The sequence below is a fragment of the Symsagittifera roscoffensis genome, chromosome 5 (genome assembly GCF_963678635.1).
Source record: "Symsagittifera roscoffensis chromosome 5, txSymRosc1.1, whole genome shotgun sequence".
NCBI classification, from domain to species: Eukaryota; Metazoa; Xenacoelomorpha; order Acoela; family Convolutidae; genus Symsagittifera; species Symsagittifera roscoffensis.
In genome coordinates, this window is record NC_087066.1 from 39,382,254 (window position 1) to 39,407,672 (window position 25,419).

At 35.1% G+C, this 25,419-nt stretch overlaps 1 protein-coding gene across 2 annotated transcripts in view; it reads right to left on the reverse strand.

The window, feature by feature from the left end:
* The window catches only part of LOC134845450 (uncharacterized), an 80,617-nt gene that overhangs the window by 16,492 nt on the left and 38,706 nt on the right, over positions 1-25,419 (reverse strand). For both annotated transcript variants that reach the window (XM_063862337.1, XM_063862336.1), the window contains exons 4-8: positions 13,302-13,635; positions 11,273-11,440; positions 10,780-10,925; positions 10,165-10,424; positions 2,891-3,114 (exon numbers count right to left, since the gene is read on the reverse strand). In XM_063862337.1, the coding sequence (XP_063718407.1) occupies positions 2,891-3,114; positions 10,165-10,424; positions 10,780-10,925; positions 11,273-11,440; positions 13,302-13,635 (1,132 nt within the window). The remainder of the gene's footprint in view (positions 1-2,890; positions 3,115-10,164; positions 10,425-10,779; positions 10,926-11,272; positions 11,441-13,301; positions 13,636-25,419) is intronic.

Consider the following 25,419-nt stretch of genomic DNA (forward strand, 5'->3'; position numbering starts at 1 on the left):
TAATCAGCTTATTAACAGTTCTTGTTATCCCTTTTATCCCGGGGAAGTTTCTCAAATAGTGCATTGATTAGCATAAAGAGCATTATTTCATATCATAATAGGGAATCAAGCAATTGAGCTCACTTTTCATATACCTTACCACAATCATTGATGCACAAAGTTTCATCGATTCACCTCTGAATGACTAGATTTTGACTCACTTTTGCAGTAGTGAAAACTCTATCTGTTGTTATTGCGCTAGAAAAAGGTACTACACCTTTAAGTCCAAACTAGACCAAATCAAACAAACTACGCCATTTAGTCCGAACTAGTCCAAATGAAAAAAAAATTGGAGTTCAGAAGATTACAAAGACGATTATTTCAATTGTGTGGGACGGAAATGGCACAGTAAAATTATTTATTTCACAAGGAAAACAATCAGAAAATTGGCCAAAACTTTGTTTCCAAGATCAGACACCGACTATCAATGCCATGGTAGCTGGAAAAGCGTCAATCGCTAGCCCCCAATATGGCAGATACAACGGATAATTTTTAATTACTAATGCTATGCAGCAAAAATGCAACAAAATGAGCGTCTTTATTTGCGAGCTTTAAAAACTTCGGTTCATAATATAACACGACGTTCGCATGAGTAAAAAACCCAATAAACCCAAAATCTTGTTTTTTTTGTTACTTTCGGAGTTTCTTTTCACGCAAAATCAGGTATCACAAACAAATGAGCACTTTTAATTGCGAGTTGAAATGAAAAACAAATTTTTAGTATAACACTCTGTCAACAAATCGCGTGTGTAATCTAGGAACAATACAACAATATAAAACAAAAATTTTAAAAATGAAGTTGTTGATGTTTAAATTTATCGAGGTCTTTTGAAGAGATCCTAGCGAGAAGAATTTTGAGTTTTCAAAACACATAGTGCCAAAGTTTTATCAACCTCAAATACAGCAATGCATTAAAGAAAAAAATGTTTAAAAATCATGAACCGCCCGTATAGCATCCACGAAAGCTTTTTATGTAATGTATGCAAAATAGTATACATAACGCAGTAGTAAATAGTTGCCTGATTCTTAAATTTTCAAGAAATTGAGCATATCAGCGGCACAGCAGCATCACATCTACTTCAGGTGATTTTGTTACACAAGTTGTTAATCCGAAAAACTTCTACATTCTGATATTAAAACGCTTGCTAATTGCAAGCGTAATAGTGTAAAAACCAAAAAAAAAACATAACCGAAAAACTGTTGGAAGATAGTCAAGAGAGGCAACAAAATTGCAAAAAATGTGACATGCTTTTTTTAAATATCTCAACTTTCCAAGAAAAAATAGATGCCCTTAAAGCTCTTTGATTTTTGAGCACTAATTATAATGGGCGCTTTTTGTATCAATTTGAGAAATCTGGATCAATAAGTAAATTCTACATTCCGCTGGGAAATCTGAAAACTAAATTCAGCTTTCGACACTAGAAGTCAATCTACCTTTTGGTGACCTTTACACTTTTGCTGTTAGATATTGGAGTTTGCCTTCCTTTCAACAAAAGAAATGAAGTCAACTTAAAAAAAATCACAAGTCAAACCGCAAAATAAATCAAATTTGAGCGTGGACAAATTTTAAGCCATTTTCCTGAAAAAAAAAACGAACGAAAAATCATCACGACCTATATTAGAGTCTTCAAAACGAACATTGACTCTTAATAACGAAAATTATCACTTTTGAATATGTAATATTTCTTCAATTTTTTCATTCATGCTTAAAAGCGTTGTCTTTTGATTACGCTTGAAAACTGAAAGCACAAAACTCGAGAGTTTCCACGTGATGTAAGAAGTTTAAGTTAAGAAATGGTTAAATGAAAATGAGTTAAATGCTAAATCTCACCTAACTCACGGTTACAGTTAGTGAATTATAAAGAAAAACAATGCAAAAAAATTAACAGTCGATGAATTAAAAATGCATCAACTGTGTTAACTTATTACTATTCGAATGTCAAAGCACATGCTATCAAGAAGCCATAAATGTGGCACCAAAATGCTTAGGTTAGAAACAAAAGAATAGCGGTACTATGACACTATGCTCACTTAAGTTCGCTAGTACAAACAAACGAAAATAAGGCTTTATAAATTTCTGAATTTCAAGAGAAATTTATAATAAGTAAATTTTTGATAAAAATCAACCAAATTTGAGAAAACTGGATTATTAGGTTAAAGTTTTTATTCCGCTGCGAAATCTGGAAATTAAATTATACTTTCGAAAGTAGAAGTCGATCACGTTTTTCGTGAGCTTTACACCTTCGCTGTTCGACAGCGCAGTTTGCCTTCTTTTTAACAGAAATGAACTGAACTTAAAAAAATATGAAACGTCAAACCCGCTAAAAATTAAATTTGAGCCCGAAAAATTTTTAAGGCTTTTCCTGAAAACAAACGGAAAAAAATCATCGCTACCTATATACGAGTCTGAACTACGTTGATCGACTCTTAAACACACAATACCTAAAAAAGACAGTCTTCACGTCGTCCATTGACACTCAATGAAAAGCATATGATTTAAGGCTGGTATCTGGACTCCTTTGACTTTTGAGCAGAAAAATATCACTGTGAGGCATCCTCAAATACATTTGACCGCATTTTTACCAAGTTATCTTTCACCCAACATCTCTGAAACAAGCTACTAATCGATACTAAAATCGGCGGTTACGACGGTAGGTCAACAAATCGAAGATAAGATTAACAGTGCAACAGGCCGAAAACTAATATTGTTTTGCAACATTAACAGATGAATGAATACTAGCGGTTTCTGCGATTCGCAGAAGATATATCGAAGGCTATCCAGGCTATCTAAGGCTAGTCCGTTTTTCACTGTCGCTAATTTCTACTTTAAAATATGATCCGCCTAACTTACACTGTTTGAACTGAGGTGATGCTGTTGCTTTTCGAACTCAAGCAGCTGTCCCATGAAGTTGAAATTGGGAGATATATTGGGCCTGCGTCTGCGCACGTGTTCTATTGCCTCTGCCAGTTGCATGCGTTTCGAGCAGATCAAATAGGCAATCATGATCGTCACTGATCGAGACACTCCAGCCAGACAGTGCACTAACACACTCACGCCACTAGATATTGCATCGTCTAAATAAATTATCACACGTAAATTAAAACCAGGGCTCTTTTCCACTCCCCCCCCCCCCCACATTTGAATTTCAGCCTGAAAAACTATTTTAACCGTTGTCATAATGAATCGAAATTTTGCATGGTGAACAAACTAACTATTGTGAACAGATCTGTTCTTAAAACATTACATCGTAACATCACGCGTTTAACCATAAACACAAGTGGAAAAGAGCCAAAACCAGTTATACTCCATAGACATGTACAAATATACATAGCTAACAGACAGTTGGAAAGTGTCATTGAACTCAGTGAAATTGAAAAGTAATGATTGACTAATTTTTTATGGGTCTAATTGTGGAGAATAAAATATATCACGTCAAAACTCCTAAATTTTAAAAATCTGTAAATTGGCAGTTTTTCAAAACTTTTAACCCAATTTGAGAAAAAAAGGATCAATTTTTATTATTTGCTAGGAAATCAAAAATTTACAATTCGTTTCAGCAACAAACTCATTCACCTTTGAGGGTGTAATTTGCACTTTCTTTTCTTATTAGGAGAGCGTTATTAGCCTGCCTTTAGCAAATGAATTTCAATTAAGCTTGAAACACAAGGAGAAGCCTTGGAAAGGTGGTATTTTTTATATTAGGCTAGAAAATCTAATAATTAAAATCCACTTTCGAAGCACATCTGCATTTTCGTAATTGGAAAGTAAAATTACTTTCCTTTGAGCTAATTAATTTGAATTGAACTAGGAAAAAGATCAAAACCAAACCGCAGAAATAAATAGTCAAATTCTAGGAAATAATTAACAAACGGCCCTCCAACTACTAACTAAGCAAAAAAGCAATTAAGCCGACAAAAATGAGCTAGGCAAATTTTAGCCCATCAACACTTTCAAACTGGAAAATGGACGGAACTATGTCTTTATATTGAAATCAGGTCAGGTACCGATATAGCTTAGCTTCAGTTGAAGTGGAGTAGATACCATTTGGGGGAAAAATCATGACATCTGCTGAAATACGTGCTTGAAATTTAGACACATTGGTAAAAGGAAAAAAGTCTAGTAATCGATTATAAAAACTCAAGTTTTGGGTTTCAAATCATTAACGAATTCAAATTGAAGTTGCTTAGCGTTGCTCGTAAAATGTTAGATTTCGATTGGTGAATATTCGAACTCAGAGCCAAATTGAAGAAATTTGAAAAATCTTCCTGAAAAAAAAAGAAGTTTGGCAAGCGAGCTTTCAAAAACAAGCAGCAGCTTTTCTGAAAAATGTAAGAAAAAAGCAGGTGAGGGAACAAATGAGGTAAGCGAAAAACCAAAAACCAGCTTGTTGCTTCAGTTCAAAACTCAAGTAAAAAACGATTTAATAAGAACTGGTGCGTGACTACTCTTCTTCTCTTCAGCTAAACCACGATCCCTCACACTTGCGCACTACTGTCGATAAACTACAAAAAAAACCAGAAGAAATTTTTGGAGATACATAACAATAGGTGGCAGATTCAAATTAAATAGCTGGATCGAACTTTGTTTTAGTTCCAACTGCATTTTTGATTTATCTCAAAACTATCTGAATTTTTGAAATACATTTCATCTGACCGAACAGGGTATTTACAAAAAACCATTTTAGTAGAATGTACAATTTACTGGAAAATGAAATTAATATTTTATGCAGTAGGCTGCTCATAAGTAAAACACATGCATTCAGGGGCGGATCACAGATATTCTCGAGGGGGATTTTTGAAATTTTTTCTATTTTGACCAAAAATTCAGTTATTTCTGTCTGAATTTTTATTCGCCAGCTTGAAATGCCGTGTTTGTGTTCTATTGATTCCACAACAGTCTACTGCTGTTTGTTTAGGCGTTGAAAGTTTTTCAGAGCTTTCAAATTTGGGCGCAATATTACAATAGGTGGAAACATTAGTAATGCATGATTCATTACTAATGTTTCCATCTATTGTAATATTGCGCCAAAACTTAAAAGTTCTGAGAAAACCTTCAACGCCTAAACAAACAGCAAAAGAATTATCTATAGACAGAGAGGCGAAGCGGAGCTTCCCATCACTTGCGATACAACGCAAGCACGGCATCGCAAGCTAGCGAATAGAAGAGCAGACGGAAATAGCAAAATCGAAAAAACATATATTTTGAGACAAAACGTAAAATATTTCTTAATAAATATGAAGAGCACAACAAACAGCATTTAATGAGTCTTAAAGTTTTAAACGCAAAACCACTAAGCCAACAATACAATCATTGAGCCACAAACAGCCGTCTAAGCAGCTCAAAAAATGAAAGCAAAAAAAATGCCATAATAAATAAGTGACATTAAAAAAATTTTGAGCGATTAAGTTTCAAAAAACTTTGAACTTTTGTAGGGCAAACAACCTAAATCTTCCACCAACCAATTTTTGCCCTTAAGTTGGCAGAAATCAAAATAATTAAGCCAATAAAACATAAGCCGAAAACAATCAGATCGAATGAATCTTTCAAGCGAAACTAAAACAAAAAAATATATATGTGGAATCAGGGCTATTAATTTATAAATTACATGAAAACATCATAAACACTTGTATCTACGCCAAAAACTGCTGATCATAAAATTTTTTTACAAGAAGGCAACTAAGCCGACTAAACAAGATCAGGAAAACAAAAATCCGACAACTGAAATTTTCCCGGAAAAATTTATTTATAATTTCTAACATACTGAAAAAACAAGGTCCGGCCGGGACTCGAACTAAGAACTTTAGGTTAAGGAGACAACCGCGTTACCTCGAGGCCAAGGGGGACGAAAGTGCAAAAGTTCACTAATAAAATAACTTCAATTTTAACCTCAGGTGTAAGAAAAGTTGTTCACGGGGAAAAGTCAAATTCACGATTACTAGACACTTACTTTCGCAAGAGTAATTATAAAAGTTGAGACGTTTGGCATGCCGGATGTTTGACACATCAGATAATTGCCCCAGACCCAAAAACTAAATGATTACATAACAACAAATCAGAGTCGGTGGGACAGGTTTTTAAGCAGACCACTTTTTTGGTATGAAAAGTGAAAACTGAGTCTTTTTACTAACTGACGTAATCAAACTGAAGCATAGTGGTTAAAGGCCGGCCGCTTTGGCTAGATTAAGTCAATTTACCATGCAAGCTTGTACCGAAATTTTGTTGGTGGAGATAAAAAAAGCCAAAAAAAAATTGATAGAAACAATTTCCAATTTTCGAAAAAAAACTTATCATGCTAAAGCTTCTTGAATTTTAAAAATTATATGTGAATGGTACCTTTTTTTTCAATCTATCTATCCGATTCTACAAAAATTAAATGAATCGGTGACTTTTTCCATTCCGCTGGGAGTTCAGAAAATGAAAGTGTATTTTTGAAACTGATACTCCTTCACATTTATGAAACCTTCAAACTTTTGATGTTTGATAGTGGCGTTAGCCTGACAACGGAAATGGACTAAAATTGAAAAGAAACCAATAGTCAAACTGCAAACAACCAAACTTGAGCGTGAACACATTTTGGAATTTATCCCGAAAAAACCTGACAACCCATACGAGTCTTCACTACGTTCATTGACTCTTGAAAATACTTGAGTAACACTGATTCAGATCCCAAAAGAAGATTTCGCGAGAAAGAAACATCTTTAGTCGTCCAAAAACAGCTTTTGCCATTCAGGATTAATGCACTGCGGAAAAGAATTGAATTTAAAAAAATGAAAATCAATCCGCGAAAAATCAAATTTGAGCGCAAAAAATCAAAGAGTCGAACCTAGAAAATCGAGTCTCAAGTCGTTCTTTCTCAGCCACAGACGCTTAAATATCGCCAAACACCAGCGGCAACCAATGCAGAGAACAGATGTTATAAAATTGCCAAGGCTACAGATTATGACTATAGCAATCTGTAGCCTTGGAAATTTCAAAGTACCTGTAAAACATTCTTCAAAAATCAGGACCAAATTTCAAAAATGGGCATAATATTAACCAAAATGAGCGACATAGGATCGAATGTAAAAAAAATACTTTGAATCCAAATTGTGGGAGTCAATGAATACTTTTCGATGATTTTTGGCACTGCTGAACAACATTTCATTTTTCGGCACTGTTGTACTGTGGCACTGTTGTACTACCCCTTAAGAAGCTTTCAACAGTGCCGAAAACCAACAGTGCAAAAAAAATCTGTTCGACAGTGGCGAAACTTTAACGGGCATTTGAAATGCAGTCATGCTCAAAAATTGTTTATTCAATGATAGAACTACAGATGGTCATCACTCACCAACATCAGTAATCTTGTAGAAAAAGTTGTTTACGGGGAAAACGTAGAGTGCCAGATTGCAACAGCTTTGTTTATCGCAAGCGTTCGAAAAAATTATGTCGTAAGAGAGTATCAAAGGGTGAAACTTGGGTGGGCAGGGGTTCTAATCCCTGGGGTAAGGGGAAAAGAGGAGATCAACCTCATCCGCTCCCACCTTTTCTTTAGATTCTTTCGCAGTCTTTTTTTTTCGAAACACGTAATTTTCGAAGCAAAAATTTCGAGTACCTAACAGTGAGTACCTAACGGCTTCCCATTAATCCAATTAACTTGATATCTTTAAACAAAAGACAGTCATGTGAACAATTTACCCGAAAATTACCAAATGAACTATCACCCTCTAAAGCTAAATGGCAAATTTAAGCAATGAGCCAGCATGCACAGCGTTGAACTCTCATTGGATGAAAAAGATTGCAGCCAACTAAGTGAAATATCTCCTATCTGAACATATTTTGGGACAAGATTATTCACTTAATCCTAATTAGTTTTAGTTTCTCCAACATTCGCTACGTAAAAAGTTTGATTATTTCCCAGAAGGAAATCAACTTTTGGTTAATTAAATATAATCGATTGAAAAATTCCCAAAATTCATACATTATTTATTAAGCAAGGAATGCCGAATTTTTTTGTTTATTGCGTGTGTTACGTCAGTAAGACAAAATTAAACTATCAAACTGAGAGAAACAGATTTCTTTGTATTTTTTCCTCACCATCGGATACATAGTGACTATAGAGGTAGTTACAGACATTTTAATTTTATCGCAGATTTAACCTACTGACATTTGAGCATTTAACTGTCACTATTTTGCTTATGACGTCCACGTTTATTTCGAAAGCCTTGTTCTGTTTCAGAAATCCGGAAACTACCCAAACCTTTTGTTTGATTTCCTTCGATTCACACCCAAGCATTTCATTGAAACGACAAAAATAGAGCAGTAAAGTAAACAAAACATACATCTCCAATATCTACAAAATATTGAATTTTATATTAAAAACAAGGAAAGGCTAGTTGATTACCCGCCCCACTTGAACAATCTCTCCCTTATAGACCAAGTTAAAAACTTCCCCCTTAAATTAAATGGCAAATACAAGCCGTACGGCCTGAATGTACTATGCTCAAATCTGATTGGCTGAACGTTATTCCCGAAACATTCCAAACATTAGCCATAAACATTCCAAAAAGAAAATAATCCAAACTTTTCGTCTCAATTTTCGATTTTATGAAATCCTCGAGGAAGCCGAGATCTCGATACTCGTTCAGAACTATGCTCAATAAACCTCTAATTAAGAAGCATGGTTTCAAAAAGCCTACGGTGCCAGGTAAAAGCCAGTCAAAAATCATTAAAATTAAAAAAAAAAAATGAAAACTGAATACAGTGCAAGTAACACAGAATGTTACGAACAGTCTTTAAAAAAATAAAACAGATTTTTATATTTCAAATAATAGTTATTTTTCTGCGAGCTGCAATTGTTTTAGCAGTTTTTTTTTCAACAATTTTTTCTATTTTTTTGCAGTTTTAAGATTTTTTACGTTCTTGTTTCCAAAAAGGCGCTAAAAACTGTAGTCGAGTAAAACTGTGTTATTACCGTTTAAATTACGCAATTGTAAGATTTTAAGCTTTTAAAATTAACTATTGTAAGCCTGCTCGCTCACTCGAAATTAGAGACGAAAAATCGAAAATATCACACCCGTTTTTCTCGACACTGGGAAATTTTTTTGAAATATCTTTAATGTTGTTTGAATCACGACTGAAAGGGCTTCAAAATGATATATCACTCAACACTCTCCGATGATTACTTGTGGTAGCTGATATTCCGTGGGGGAAAAAACTAAAACCGATGGTCGGAACAAAAGATATCATTTAACCTGACTACCAATCGGAATGAAATGCTATAACGATAACGACTTCAAATTAGAGATGCGTTTTGAGGGACTGATTTTATAACATGCTATTTCTTCAATTTTCCAAGTTTTGCCTGTGAGCTGATATACTGACAATTGCCTTTTTAAAAGATTGCTCTGAAATACCAAACTCTGAAACGTTTACAAGATTTCGTTTGCTTTCATTCACTTGAAGCACTGCTTTTTGTATTCACCCACTTGAAGTACATTTCGAAGTGTTCTGGCGGGACGGGACCACTTTTCGGAACAAGCTTTTTGAATGGGACTCCTTTTCTAAAAGAGTGTTGGGCTCGCTTTTCCATGTCTTTGCAGATGTTATTGGAAAACATAGTTTACATCAGTAAAATTTCACGCCATTAATAAACACCTCATAAAAAATTGAAGAAACCTGGATTTTATAAAAAAAACCTGCCATGACTAGCAATCGAGCAAAGCCAAACAAAAGAAAACGTGATCAGAGATCCAAATCAGATTAAAATCTAGTTCTAGCATAACGTACAAACTACGATACAAAACCAGTATCATATAAAATTGAAAGAAAATTGCCAACATACCGATGGAAATGCGTTAGAAAATTTTGAAAATTTTTATAGCGATAGCCATCGGCTATTCATTTTATTTAAAAAAAAACATGCATTAGAAATCACGATCTATATTGATTTCAATAGAATCCGCCAGAAGGCCTAGAAGCCTGTTAGTACCCATCTGGTTATTTTTTCTTTTTTCAAATAACCCTTCAGATGCAGCTTGCTTATTGAGCCAATGTCATTTAGTCATAACATTTTATGAAATGGTATAAATGGTTAACACCCAAGTAAGACCTTTGGACACGGTAACTCTTCTTAAACTTCTGCTCACCTATAAATGCGATGGCTCCTGGGAAATGCAGCATGATATCGGACGAGAACTGGTCGTCTATGGGGACCTTGAGGTACTTGATCTCCCCGACTAGATCCTCGAAAGCTTCAGAGTCTTCAGAATTACTTGTTGTACTTCCCCCTCCCCCTTTCCCTCTTTCTGTCGTTGACTGGCACTCGTCTGAATTTTCATTCAATGATTCTCTAGTTGGAGTCTGATCTTCAGATTTGCTTGTGAAGTTCGTAGCGTTCAAGTCACATCTGAACATTAAAAAAAAAGTCAAGAAGCATTAAAAAAATTTAAAAACACCTCAAAATTGATTTGGGATTGTGAAAACCCATCAGATGCAGAGCAAAATAGTTTGAAGCTTGTTCAAATAGAGAGGGCGCTGGACTAAAACAGTAGACCCCCTTCCACAATTGTCAACCACCGTCACTAACTACTTCATAATGTCAATACAAAAGTTATCAACCCTCGTTTGCATTAATCAACCTAACTCTTTATTTGGGCAATATGTATCTTTGGTAGCTTTTAGAATTAATAATTTTCCCCAGGTATTCTTTTCAAGCTAATCAAAAAATAAAAATTAGAACCATTTGAGCAAAGAACACCTACTTGGGACAACTTGCAGTCATTTCATACGCGTCCGTATCAGAGAGGTTAACAGATTTCTTCTCGAAATGGTTGGGGAGGTCGGGAGTTACATTTAAGATGGCCCTGATACCGTGCTTCTTGAGGGCCAGGGCATCTCTGGAGTCGACCTAGGTCAGCGACATACTAATTCCATCACAACCACCAAATTAACTTCTCTAACATTGTATATCTTCTAAACTATCTCAGTGATTTAAAATTTCGTCCTTGAGTAGACCTTAGACACCCAGACGTTCGAGTAAATTTTAAAGCATCATTCTCTAAAGAAATTATTGTAACAGCTGGTAAATTGTGATAGCAAATTTCAGATGCGTTTCAACACATGCCATAACGATTCGGACACACTTCGCTGTTTTGTGAAGTAGAATTTCACTTTCGGTAAAACTGGTTGACTGAGAATAGGGCATGTCAGAACTTTGCTCTTATTGCATTTGAAAACATGGAGTCGTGTGATTACCTGGTCACCGAGGTAGAGGTTGGGGAGGATCTGGGTAAGGCTTCCGGCTCGCTTTGAGGTCAGATAGAGGGGGTTCCGGGAACTGGAGCCAGAGGAGTTGCAACTGGAGTGTCTGAGACAGGTCGAGCTGCTGTTGAGCGAAGAAGAAGTGATGTGCTTCTTATGACCCTGCCAACCAATCATTTCAAAATCAACTAATTTATTTCTTTTCGAAATGAACTAATTTAATGAAACCGAATTGAAGCTGATTTTATGCTAATGTTGAAATGGATAAACGGGCAGAGTGAGTGGAAGAGGACGTCTCACTTCCCACAGGATTTCGAAACCCTCGCCACCCAAAACTTTCCCCTTTGGTACCGATTTATGCCACCCATTTCGGTCGACCAGCCCTAATCTTTTAAAATGCAACTTGGGCGCAAAAGCAAAAAACTAATTTTTGGAGACAGAGTATAGAATACATGAAACACGTTTGCGCGATTCTCAGCCAATAATGATCAAATCGCTAGTTGCTAATGTTGTTTTAATTTGATGTTTTAGTCGCGTTTATCATCGGCAAAATTTCGGCTTTTTGAATCCGATTTTTTTTCGCCTGTAACACACTCATCTTAAAGGTAATTATATTGTTATCTTCTTTTAAAAAAATTCTAACTGGAATTTATGCCCCTTTTTTATATACCAATTTATACATCTCAATTTTGGAGGAAAAAAGCAAACATAATCGCAATTATTTGAAAGCAAAAATCTTCAAAAAAATTTACAGCGCGCATTCTTGGGCCCATTTAAAAAAACATTGCCTTAGGTGCAGAAAATTTTGTCTGAATGGAGTCTTTTTGTTCTTTTCGCAAAGCTTCACAAAGAAAGAAATCAACTAACATAGCAAAAAAATCCAGAGTGATCAAATATTAAGTCTCAGTTCACTTAAAATTACTAGCATAAAGAACACACAAACGCTAGCAGTGGCAAATTCAGGGAGGATGTAGGATTTTCTCGAGGGGGGTGCGGATTTTCAAAAACTTCCCAAAAAAATTTGACCTTTTTTTAAGTCGACCAAATTGATTTTCCGAGCGCTCCCAGAACAATATAAAGACCTTGTTTGGCCAAATGTTTTTGATATTTTGACCGCTGCAGGTAAATTTCGGAAAAAACGGGTCAAAAATGTAATATATTGGCGCCCAATGTAAATATTGGCGCCCAAGACGCCTTAAGAAAATTTTAAGACTATTCAGCCAAAATGATTGTCATAAAAATATACCAAGGGGGTCCCTTTGGTTGGTGAGGGAGTCGAATCCAAGAAGGAGGCGTTCACATCTTAGTGATTAGACCCCCTCATCAACCAAAGGGTCCCCCGTTTGGTAGTAGTTTTTGACCCTGGACTTTGTGGCGTATTCGGTAGTGATCGTGCCTGACCGTCAATGATATGATAGCGGTATCAAATCGAACGTTTGCCGCAATTTGCAAGGTGAGAGCTACAAGATAGCCACAGCTTAATGTGCCCATGATTAAGTGAGCTCTAGATCAACTTTTAATGATTAACCTCCGGGTTAGGCCTCCCGGCTAGTTGACTTTAAAAATAGCCGACTGACAGCTGGAAAAAAATGAAAGCAACGAAACAGAGAAAAAACGGACTTACTTTCAATAAAACTAACTCAATTCGAAAAACTAGCTTAATAGATTGTTAGTCCAATTTTATTCTGCTGGGAAACCTATAAATTGAATAGCATTTTCGAAACCAGAAGTCTCACATTTTTTTCGCGCCATTTCAACGTTCAATTTTGGAGAAGGCAATTTACCACATTTTTTTTTACCAAAGCGCATTCATTAATTCATTTTTGTGTATGAATGCTATCTGTCATTAGCTGTTATTAGAATGTTAGTTATTAGAGTATTTTAAAACTTTTCCTGAAAACAAAAAAAAATCATCAAGACCTATAAAAAAGTCTTCACTACTTTCATCGACTCCTAATAATTAATCTCCTTGTTACGCCTCCGGGCTAGTTGACAAAAAAAAATGTCTGCAATATGGACTGACCGTTTCCCGAGATTGCACACTTAAAAGATTGGAGTCGCGGAAAAGGTCGACAGATTTGCTTTTGGAGGTCAAAATTCCACTGGAGAGGGAAGGCAGGTCAGTTGAGGATATCGGTGTTCCATTTTTAATGTGAGGTCGCAGAAATCCCGTTCTCGGTAAACTATCAGTACACTGTGTCTGGTTGTAGTCAGTTTGACCGTTTAAGTAAGATAAGCTAGGGTTTTGACCTGTCGAAAGATCTGGCGCGTTGCATCCAGCTGATACCTCGGCACCTTTTGGCGACTCCAGCTGAGCTAGATCTGGTGCCAAGTTGAAAGCTCTGAAGTCTCGTAAGCTAGAAAAAAAAACAGAAATAATGCGAAAGAAACTATGTTTTTAGGTGTTTCAGTTTTTTATTGACAAATATGAAAAATGGGGAGGAACCCGTATTCGTATGTGTTCTAGTTTTTTCTATTTTTTGCATTCGACACATTGATGTTCTACCAACCACTCTCAAGAAAAATGAAGTAATTGTATCCTCAATGAGACAAAAATCCTCAGGAGAAAAAAATGCTAGCTTGAAATTCAAAAAAAAATCTTAAAGCTCTTCAAAATTCACAAATCTTTTAAAATTGACATAAACTTTGCCAAGACTAACCCAAAATGCCACCTTATGGATGCTTTAGGAATTCAAGATATTTGACGTGATCCCTGGAATTGTAGTACGACGCGACGGACTCTGCGTGAGATTAGGTTACCGACTAAAATCGCGATGAAGTAGAGCATCATTTCAGCCTTACAAAATACATTAAAAAGCTGACAATTTTTCTAAAAAGCCTTTTTGTAACTTTTTCATTTAAAACAAACTTACAAAAAATCAAAGACAAAACGTCAAAAACATAATTTGAGCGCGATCAAATTATCTCAACATTTTTTTCTAGGAAAAAAATAAATGGCCTTACAAATCTTGTCAAGGAAAATCGATCAGATAAAAACCTTCAATTTTTCCCCTTTTTGTTGCCTTCATTTAACAAAGTAAAAGAAATTAATTTTAGAAAAAATCTTGAAAGTCGAACCGCGAAAAAAAAACATCGCCAACAGACAGTTGGAACAGAGTCAATGAGCGCAGTTAAACAGAAAAAATCAACCTCGACAAAAAACATGGTCAACAGACAGTTGAAAAAGAGTCCATGAACGCAATTAAACAGAATAAAAACTGACTTAATTTTTTAACGAAATTTCAAAGAAAAAATAGATGCGCTCACAGCTCTTGAGTTTCTAAAAGAATTTTTGGTTGACACTTTTTCAATAAAATTAACCCAAATCGAGAAAATTGGATCAGTAGAAAAAACTTTTAAATCGCTGTATTAAATTCGACTGGCGTGTAACGCACCTCCCGTACTCATAATAAACCGCATCTATTGGAAATAAAATCTGCATTCTTTGAGTGTACTCTGACACCACCCAATTAAAAGGTCTTTTATATTAGCTCTTCGAAAAAATTAAAATGAACTAAGAAACGTCACATATGGGAAACCAAAAGCAATTGAGCAGTCGCATTCGGCGCAAAAGATTTGCAAATTTTGAGAGTACTTTTTATAGTACCCAACTACAACGTTGGGAAATTCAAATCTTGAGAAACTTCACCCTAAGTTTTCTTAAAAAGGTATTTTTTGAGAATCAGAGTAACTTGGATAACTACCAAGACTTCAGCAGTCTTATTTGATGGCAATACTTTGAAAGTACCCTGACAGCACACAATTACAGGGCTGGGAATTTGACTTTAAAGAACTATTTTGTTATTTGAGTTTTCAGAAAATGTCCGAAAAAAATCACAAAATTCGTCTTATCTCTTTAACTAAAAAGATTTGAGCATTCTTAATTGGAGGCCAAATTTCCAACCCCTGGGTTAGGAATTTCAAACTTTGAAAAAAAATTAAATTAATTTTCATTAAAAATTTTTTGAAAAAAGCACAAAAAAACGTCATATCTGGAAAAGTGCAAGATTTTGAGCAGTCTTATTTGGAGGCAAAAATTGCATTTCATGAGAGTACCTTGACCGATTCCAATAACAGGATTGAGATCTCCAACGTTTTGGAATTTTTTAACTTCTGAGTTTTGGAAAAGTTCTGGAAAAAAAATCATCGCGACCTAAAAGGGAGTCTGAACTACGCTCATCGCCTCTTAAAAACCATCACGCACGGTCTTTGTAAGAATCTTCACTACGTTCATTGACTCTGAAAAAACAAACCACCCTACTTTGCTCACTTCGTTCCTGAGACTTAATTAACAGCCTAGATAAAAATATATACCCCAGCTCAATCGTGGCCATGTAACAGTTCCCATTGACAGTGTTTTTTATTTGACATCATTTCATGTTCCGACCATTTGAGAAACGGAGAAGAACTTTGTATTCGGCTGTGTTTTAGTCTGTTTTGTTTTGTTTTCCACGCAAATTCATCAAATCTCAAACAATCATGGGAAAAAATTGACTGATATATCATATCAAAGCCGTTTCAGTCTCAATTCGAACGACAGTAAAAAATTTCAAAAATTTTTCTGAGTGTCGAGAAAAATCGGTTTGAAAATTTCGATTTTTCGTCTAATTTCAGGCGAGTGACAGGCTTACAATAGCTTCTTGATGCTTAACTTAAGCCTTGAAAATTTACTTATCAAATAAGGTTAGTTTTTGGAGTTTTAAGAGCCATCTTAGGAATCAAAAACTTCTGAAAAAAAAAATGAAAATTTTTTCAATTTTTTTCTGGTCATTTTTCTCCAAAAAATGATTTCCAATTTGCGGATTTTTCTATGACTATCGATTATGCCTAAGCTCTACTTCTTTGGTCAGAGCCTCTTATCACCACGCCGAAAAAAAACTTAGAAAAAAACTAGCGTATAACTCACCTCCCGTGCTTCTAATTTTTTTAACAACTCAAATAGAACCGCATATACTAAAAATAAGATCTGCATCCTTTGAGCGTACTCTACTCTGAGACCACACAATTACAGGGTTCGTTATTATACATTTTGCAAAGTTTTTTATTCAAGTTTTTTTAATACAAATTTTGAAAAACCGTAAAATTTCATGAAGTTTTTTATTCAAGTTTTATAAAAGTTCTTTGAAAAAATTGAAGATAAACTAGGAAACGTCACATTTAAGAAATTAAATGCAATTGAGCAGCCGCATTTGCACGCAAGATTTGAAAGTGCTGAGAGCACACTAACAGTCCTCAACTACAACGTTGGGAACTTCAAATTTTAAAAAAAATTAAATTTAAGTTTTCTAAAAAAAGATATTTTATGAAAACCAGATATAATTTCACATCTCGAAAAGTACAAAAAAAATTGAGCAGTCTTCTTTCAAGCAATAATTGCAATCCTTGACAGTACTCTGACAGCATGTAAGTACAGGGTTGGAAATTTCAATTTTGTGAATTACTCTGTAATTTGAGTTTTTTGAAAATTAGTGAAAAAATCAAAAAAATCGTCTTATCTTGTAAACTAAAAGAGTTGGAGGCCCAAATCGCAACCCCTGAGGTTACGCTGACAGCCCCTAATTACAGGTTAGGAATTTCATTTTTTTGAAAAAAAAAAGTTTTAATTTAAGTTTGAAAAAATCACCAAAAACGTCATATCTGGAAAACTACAAAACTTTGAGCCTTTATTTTTGGAGGAAAAATTTGCAACTCCTGAGAAAACCCTGACAGAGCCACAGTATAGATGAGAACTTCAAATTTTGTGAAAATTTTTTGGATCTAAGTTCTCTGATAAATTTTGAAAAAATCCTCAAAAACGTCATATCTCGAAAACTACAAGGATTTGAGCAGTCATAATCAGAGGCAAAATTTGCAACCCAATGACAGTACCCTCACAATTTTCAACAACAGGATTGACATCTTGAAAGTTTTGGAAGTTTTTAAAAACCAATTTTCTTTGAAAATTTTTGAAAAAATCATAAAAAAACGTCATATCTGGAAAACTAACAAGATTTGAGCACTCACAATTGGAGGCAAGATTCACAACCCCTGAGAATACTTTGGCAGCCCCCACTAAAGAGTTAGGGATTTCAAATTTCTTTTAAAAACACAAAAAACGTCATATCTAGAAAACTACGAAGTTTTGACAAGTGAGATTTGGGGCCAAGATGCGCAACCCCTAAGAGTACCCTGATAGCACCCAAAACTGAGAAATTTTTTTTTAAATTAAATTTTCTACAAATTTATGAAAAATCTCGAAAATTGACGTTTCTCGTAAACTAAAATTGCCGTATCTCGTATATGGAGGCCAGAATCGCAAAAACTGGGAGAACCCTGACAGCATCCCACTATTGAGCAGCTAATTTCAAAATTGATGAAATAAACACTGAACTTAAACTGGAAAATCCAAAAAAATTTCAACCATTGCAATATACGATAGAGCTTAAACATGCAAAAATTCTTTTGTTAAACATGCAAAAATAATACGTTGAAAAAGTTTAAGCATGGCGAGATAGTGAAGCCCGCATTTAAAAATATAATAGATTTGTTGTATTTTTTAAGAGTTAAGATGGAACCTTCTGTGCTACTTGCACAGTAACCTGCTATCCTTGTTAGTTATTTGAAACATTTTTTAAATCGAATTACAAGGCACAGCCAAAAATGCAGTAGGTTACAATCGATTATGAAATGCATCTCGGGGTATAGTTCTTTTTGCTAAAGATGCTAATTTACTTTGTCAAAAAAATAGATCACGCTTAGTGACCCCTTTGGAAATAAAAACGGGTATGCTAAGTGACCCACTTCCAATAAAAAGTTGAGTTATGTTACGCGAATGGTTTGCTAATTGGTCAGCCATGCAGCATCATTACAGATTTCTGGAAAACAAACAGCCATTCCTTAGTGGACGATGGACAAGGATTTTCTATCACTACAAAAAAACTGAAACCGTTGTCCAATCGTTTACTATTTAGATTACTATTACTAAATAAATAGATGATAAAATTAAAATTAAATCAATTAAATTACTCTAAGTGACATGTCTTCAACTTTAATATTCTTAATTAGTATTTTTTCGGTCGATCATACTCCATTAATTCGATTGTATCGTATTCGTTTACTCTAGTCTGAATTTGATCTGCATATCAAATTCATGACCTGGTTACTAGTTGTCAATTTGCGAGCACAAACAGTCTTATGTAGACTGATAGTCCCAGACTTTCCCGCCCTCAATTGACGATTAGATGTCATTAAGTTATCTTATGACTACTACGGGCAACAGAAAGGTGTTTTTAATGAAACAATTAAAGGCAATATGTTATTATTTCATGAACATCTAAACATTAAAAGCGGGTCGAACTGACTGAGTGACGCATTGTCTAACAGGAGCGATAGTTGCAAACTTTTGAGATCTACTTTATAACTCACAGCTCTGGTACCATCTTCACCAACTCCCCTCTCCGATGATAATATTTTCGAAATTGAGAGCCATAAGAACTAAGAGCCGCGTGCAATAAATATGTTCGAAATCTCGAGCTCTGCAAAAAATCTTTATTAAAACTTAACATTTCGGTATAACTTTCATCACATCAGTCGGTTTTCTGGCAAACAAAAATAATGTTTTTGAGCAAACAAAATACTATTTCTAGCAAACAAAATACTATTTCTGAGTGAGCAAAATTGGGTTTTTGAGCACTCTTTGAGCAAAAAAAAAACCTTTTAAGCGCAATCTCCACCTTCAAAAGAGCCCTTATAATTTTTAAGGGTCAGTTGGCACTGAGTGTTATGTACTTTGGGCTTTATACTTTTGGAAAAACTTATTAATTTCCATCTTAAATTTAGATAGGAGAATTATTAGAGCAAAAAATATATCAACATTCTCAGAGGTACAAAGAAAATGCATATTATTGTCCCGACCATTTGAAAAATGGGGAGGAACTTTGTATTTGTATTTGGGTGTGCTTTAGTTTTTTCTTTTTCTTTATTTTTTGTTTTCCGCGCAAAATCAGATACCACAAAAAATCATCGAAATGGGTCGAATGATATATCAAATTAAAACCCTTTCCTTCATGATTCAAACGACATTTTAAAAATTTGAAAAATCTTTTGTCGAGAAAAAACCGTTTGAAATTTTTGGTTTTTGGTCTAATTTCAAGCTAATAAGGTGAGGCTTAGCAGGCTTACATACGCTTATTTATGCTTAATTTAAGCCGTGTAAACCTAGTTTTTTGGAGTATTTTTAGCGCCAGTTTGGGAATCAAAACTTCAAAATTCAACAACTTTCTGCAAAAAAAATCGAAATTTGAATTTTTTACCAATTTTTTTTTGCGTTTTAACATTAAAACACTGGTTACCCAATGATAGAGACAGTTAACATACCGCATATTCTCAGAAGCTGTGCTTCAAATAGTAGGTAGTTTCGGAATGTTATGATTATTTTTCCGACAACTTCACGAACTATGAAAGGAATTACGGATTAGCTAGTGCTTTTTAGCCCAATTGATCACCCCGAGAAAAATAAGTTACTATACAAAAACCTAATTGGTCGTAATGCGAATTCTGTGTCGAGCATAAAGTTTTTCACACGAACCATTATTTCGATAAGACATGGTTGGAAAATTTATCTTGCGCTGGAAAAAGAGGAATGACCTTATAACAAAAGGTGCACGAGCTCACTTGTGCAAAAAAACGCCACAAAAATTATAGAAAGATAACCAAACAAAAAATGCTTCAGCCATGAATTTCCGACCGCCTGAAAACTAGAAACTTACAAAAACTGATCGCAGGTCATATATTGTTTTACATTCGAATTCAAGACTTTGATAATTCTAAAACGAGCATAAAAAAATTCCACATTAACCATGAATTCAAAAAAACGGCGCTGTAAAACACATCTTGCGTTGGAAAAAATCGATTGACCTTATAACACTAAGTGCGCAAGCTTACTTGTGCAATAAAATCAAACATTACATAAATTAAAGAATCAATCGTTACTCAAGTACGCCTGAAGGAGCTTCAACATGATGATATATCACTCGACTCCCCAAATTTCGGGCTCTTGACTTTGCATGACAAAAAAAATAATTGGTCGGAATAATTGAACACCATAATTAAACAAAACATAGCCAATAGACAGCGTATCTGATTTTCTAAAAATAATTCGAGGCTCATTTCTAATTGTTCTTATTGCACTTGTAGAAAAAACCTCGAGTTAGTAAAAAAAAAAATCAGCTATGTCTGAGATTCTCACCTGCGACTTACAGATTAGGAGTCTTACACACTAACCACTCAGCTACGGACGCTTAATATGCACCAAGCACTAGCCACAAAAAAAGCAGAGAACAGATGGTATGCAAATTCTAATGCTACAGGGAAATTTCGAAATCAAGGAACACTTTTACTGAACACTTTCATTTGCGAGATAAGTTACAAAAAAACAAGTTTCGTAATAGTACACTAAGCTGATCGCTAGTTTAAAAGAAGGATATGAACTAAACTTGAAAAGAAATCAAATACAAGCCGCGAAAAATCAAGTTTAAGTGCGAACCCTACGACTTTTTCTGAAAATTAAGAGAAAATACTCATGGCCTATTTAAAAAACTGAACAACATTCATCGATTCTTAATAAATCTAAAACAATAAGCCATAAGAAAGCGTTGAAACAAAATTGCGCCATTTTCATTTGAGCCATGTAGCTCGAAAAAATCTAGTTTCAACTTAACTTAGCTTTCAATTTTAAGAATCACGAGAAACAAAAAACGGCTCTACAAAAAAATCACGCATATAAGCCTTGAAAAGTTGAACAATTCAGAACTGCATCAATCTAAAAACTTAGTCACCTGCAACATTCGATAATCCACCCAGTCAAGAGAGCTTAGGACGGTAGGAGCACTCAGCCTCGAGCACGGGCGGATTTTGGGGGAGGGGCGACCGCCCCCCCCCCCCCCTCAGGGATTCGACCCTCTGCCGACCCAAGGGTGGGTCCCCCCTTTGTACTATTTTGAGATATCCATATTTGGTGACGGACCCTAAAATATTTCTAAAGGCGCCAATATATACTAATTTAAAGGGGGGAGCGCGCGCCGAAAAAGCGCGATTTTTTTGTCAAAATTTTCCAAAAAGTGCCTAAAGATGCTTTTTGGCCTGTTTTTTTTCAAAATTTTGCCAGCGGCGCATAAAATTTGATTTCCCAAAACTTTTTGAAAATCCCCCTCGAGAAAATCCTAGATCCGCCCCCTGGTCTTAAATATATCTCAATTAGAAGTAATATTGAATGCGTTTTAATAGGGCGGATATATCTGATGCTATTTAAATCACCACATGGTATTTAATCTGTAGACAGATGCTGAAAATTAACAAAAAAAATTAAAAGAAAAATGAGCTTATTATTTTTGGGGAAAATTGACTGGTAATGTACAACAAGCGTCGCTTTTATATACAATAAACGCCTCAAACTGCGATGTGAAACTTATGATGAATTAATAGATATAGAGAATAAATTAGTTATAATTATGGATATAGATCCTTTCATTCTCCCAGTACATCAGTCACCAATCTTCGTCTTAACTTAACTTCATGTTCATTCAAAAAGAAGGGAAAACGCTCCAGAAAGGAAAAAGGAAATAGCTATTTTCAATAATAACTTGCTACTTTAATACTGATTATTGATTTTTTTTTGGTTAAAAATAACGAGATAAGGCCTGGGAACTGCAGATATGTGTGTTTCAGATTATCTCCCAGCCTAACAAATCAGATTATATTTGTTCATTTGTGAGCTAAAGGGTAAATTTCATTGGTCCAACTTACGCCCGCTACCAATGACTGCTTTTTAGTCCGCTGCGCGCTTAAAAAAATAATATTTCTTTTAGTCCAATGGGCTGTAAACAATTATTGCCTTTGGGCACGTCATTTGCAACTAATTGTAGATAAAAAAGGCATGGTAGATAAAAAAAGGCAATTTTAAAACTTTTATTTAACTTGCCTTGTCGATATGTTTGTACTCTTCTCTACAGCTACAGCATATTCTGGAATTAACCTTAACTTTGTCGTAGCATATCGTAAAACACATTTAATCAAATCATTTTTTGAACTTCAAAAGGCAAAACAGAACTCATAAATTGATCGAGGAAAATTTCTTCTGCCGCTAACTTCAGTTAATTTGATACTGTTTTTATCATTTAAATCATAAAATTTTCCTTCTTTTTAATCATTTATCGGAAGTAAATATTTCTCCCTATAATAATTTGTATCTCCGCAGTGCCGCCTCCCATTTATATAACTACATATTTAAAAAATAGTTTCCCAGATAACTTTGAAGCTTGAAACCACCGCCTACTTTTATTAACAGACTGTCGTTACAACATAACGTGCTCTTTACTGCGCCACAAAAACAAATTACGGCTGATCAAAAACCATTTCAATATAATTGCATATTATATCTCTTCAATTCTCTCGGCACTTTTACAATGATGCAGTTTCAACCTGTTTCAACGTGGGGCTTAAACACAGGTACATTCCACCCTATTTCCAGTCTCATTATCCATGCCGACAGTTCTTTGGTCTCCCAATATGGAGAGCTACCTCAGGGTGCCTCAGAAACTCCGCATCTTCAGATTTTCTCCCCATCCTCGTCGTCTTCTATCCCTTTGCTCTCGGCAGACGGCGACGATGACGGTGAAAAACGCGACACTAACGACACTGCACGAATAGCGTCGGGAGTGATGCACTCTTTGCTTAGTGCGTTCGGTGTTTCGTTCAACCTGATGGTTCTCATGATCAATTGGCTCGAGTGTCGTCCCTCCCGGCGCACGGGGGCGCCAACCATGGTTAACATCAGTCTACTCGCAGTCTGCGATCTCCTCTACTCGCTCATGTCAGCTTACTATGCTGTGGCCAGCTTCTTAGGAGATCATAATTTCCTAGGGGTGTGGTCCTGCCGGTAAGTAAATTTCGATCGCTTTCATTCATCACTGGCGAACAGATTGATACCGCAAAATTTTTGCAAAAAACGACATCAAAAATCAGTCTCTTAAACATCCGATAAAGGTGACACTCGATAACAGTGCGACCATGGAAGGGGTTGTACTCTTTTTGAAAAGTGTTAGTTTAAAATAGTTTCTAAATCCCATCCTATGATCCAGTTTAAATTTAACTCACAAAAATAGCAAGAAAATGTATATACGACACTTCGCTCAACGTAAAAGGTACAACTGCTTGGGTCGCTTAGTTTTATTGTTAAACAGGTGACTTTCTCTTGCAATTAAAAATACGAAAACTAACATTTACATTCGAGAAGTAAGTATGAATAGCAGGCAAATTCCTAAATGCATAAAAACATATCCAACAAACAGTTGTAAAAAACCAAAAAATGATGGCCTTTTTGAATTTTCGAATTTCGAAAAAGTATCACGTTAAAGCTTTCTTAAATTCACGATGTTTTATAACCAACACTTTTTTCAAACAACTAGCCCAATAACAGAAAACTGGGAGATCTAACTCTTACGCTGGAAGATCTAAACATAGCCAACTGACAGATGGAAAAGAGTAATGAACGCTAGGAAATTCAAAAAAACTGAATTGCTTTTTCAAAACCTTCAACTTTTGAAAAAAACACAGATGGCCTTAAAGCTCTTCAAATTTTTAGAACAATTTATGAGGAAAACTTTTTTGTTAAAACTAACCCAATTTGAGAAAACTAGATCATAAATTAAACTTTTATTTTGCTGGGAAATCTGATAAATTATTTCCATTTTCGAAATTGGAAGTCGATCACGTTTTTTGTGACCTTTAAACTTTTGCTGTTCGACAGTGGAGTTTGCCTTTCTTTTAACAATGGAAATGCGCTGGACTTAGAAAAGAATCGCAAGTCAAACCGGGAAAATCAAAACTGAGCGTGAACAAATTTTGATACTTTTGCCTGAAAAAAAAATCACCAAGACCTATAAAGGAGTACTCACTACGTTCATTACTCGTAAAAACAAAAATCCATGGTCGAGTCTAAAGGTCATTCGCCGTAATTCGCGCCATCTCCGCTTTCTTTATTAGAAAACTCAATTTGCCTTTTCTTTTAGAAAAAGAATTTCATCTGATATTAGTAGAAGCCATTAAAGAAACAATCAAACAAAAGAAATCATTAAATGAAACAAGACTGCTCATTTATCAAGGCAAAGCCCTGAATGTTTCGACTGTCCCTTAATTCATATCGAACAGTTTTTGGGAAAAAAAATATTGAAAACCAAAAAATTTTGGACAATATCAAAGTTTGAAACATGGAGTCGTACAAAAGTACAAAATTATTACGACCAATCTGATTAGCTAGCCTCATGTCAATTTGTAACGATTTTATTGAGCAGCATAATTCACCACGCGTAAATTATTCGCGTTGCGCTCTCAGCAACCTGAATAAATTTTTCAAAGCGCGCATAATTTAGTCCAGAACATGGCGAATTTGGCGATTTTCAAACCCCCAGAACTTTACAAAATACCCAGACAGGTATGCTATCTATTTAAATTTGAACTCCAGAAGTCGATATCTTTAAAAGGGTGTAAAAAATTTCTGTCGAAAACTATTATTTTGCCATGAATTTCCGACCGCCTGAAAACTAGAAACTTACAAAAACTGATCGCAGGTCATATATTGTTTTACATTCGAATTCAAGACTTTGATAATTCTAAAACGAGCATAAAAAAATTCCACATTAACCATGAATTCAAAAAAACGGCGCTGTAAAACACATCTTGCGTTGGAAAAAATCGATTGACCTTATAACACTAAGTGCGCAAGCTTACTTGTGCAATAAAATCAAACATTACATAAATTAAAGAATCAATCGTTACTCAAGTACGCCTGAAGGAGCTTCAACATGATGATATATCACTCGACTCCCCAAATTTCGGGCTCTTGACTTTGCATGACAAAAAAAATAATTGGTCGGAATAATTGAACACCATAATTAAACAAAACATAGCCAATAGACAGCGTATCTGATTTTCTAAAAATAATTCGAGGCTCATTTCTAATTGTTCTTATTGCACTTGTAGAAAAAACCTCGAGTTAGTAAAAAAAAAATCAGCTATGTCTGAGATTCTCACCTGCGACTTACAGATTAGGAGTCTTACACACTAACCACTCAGCTACGGACGCTTAATATGCACCAAGCACTAGC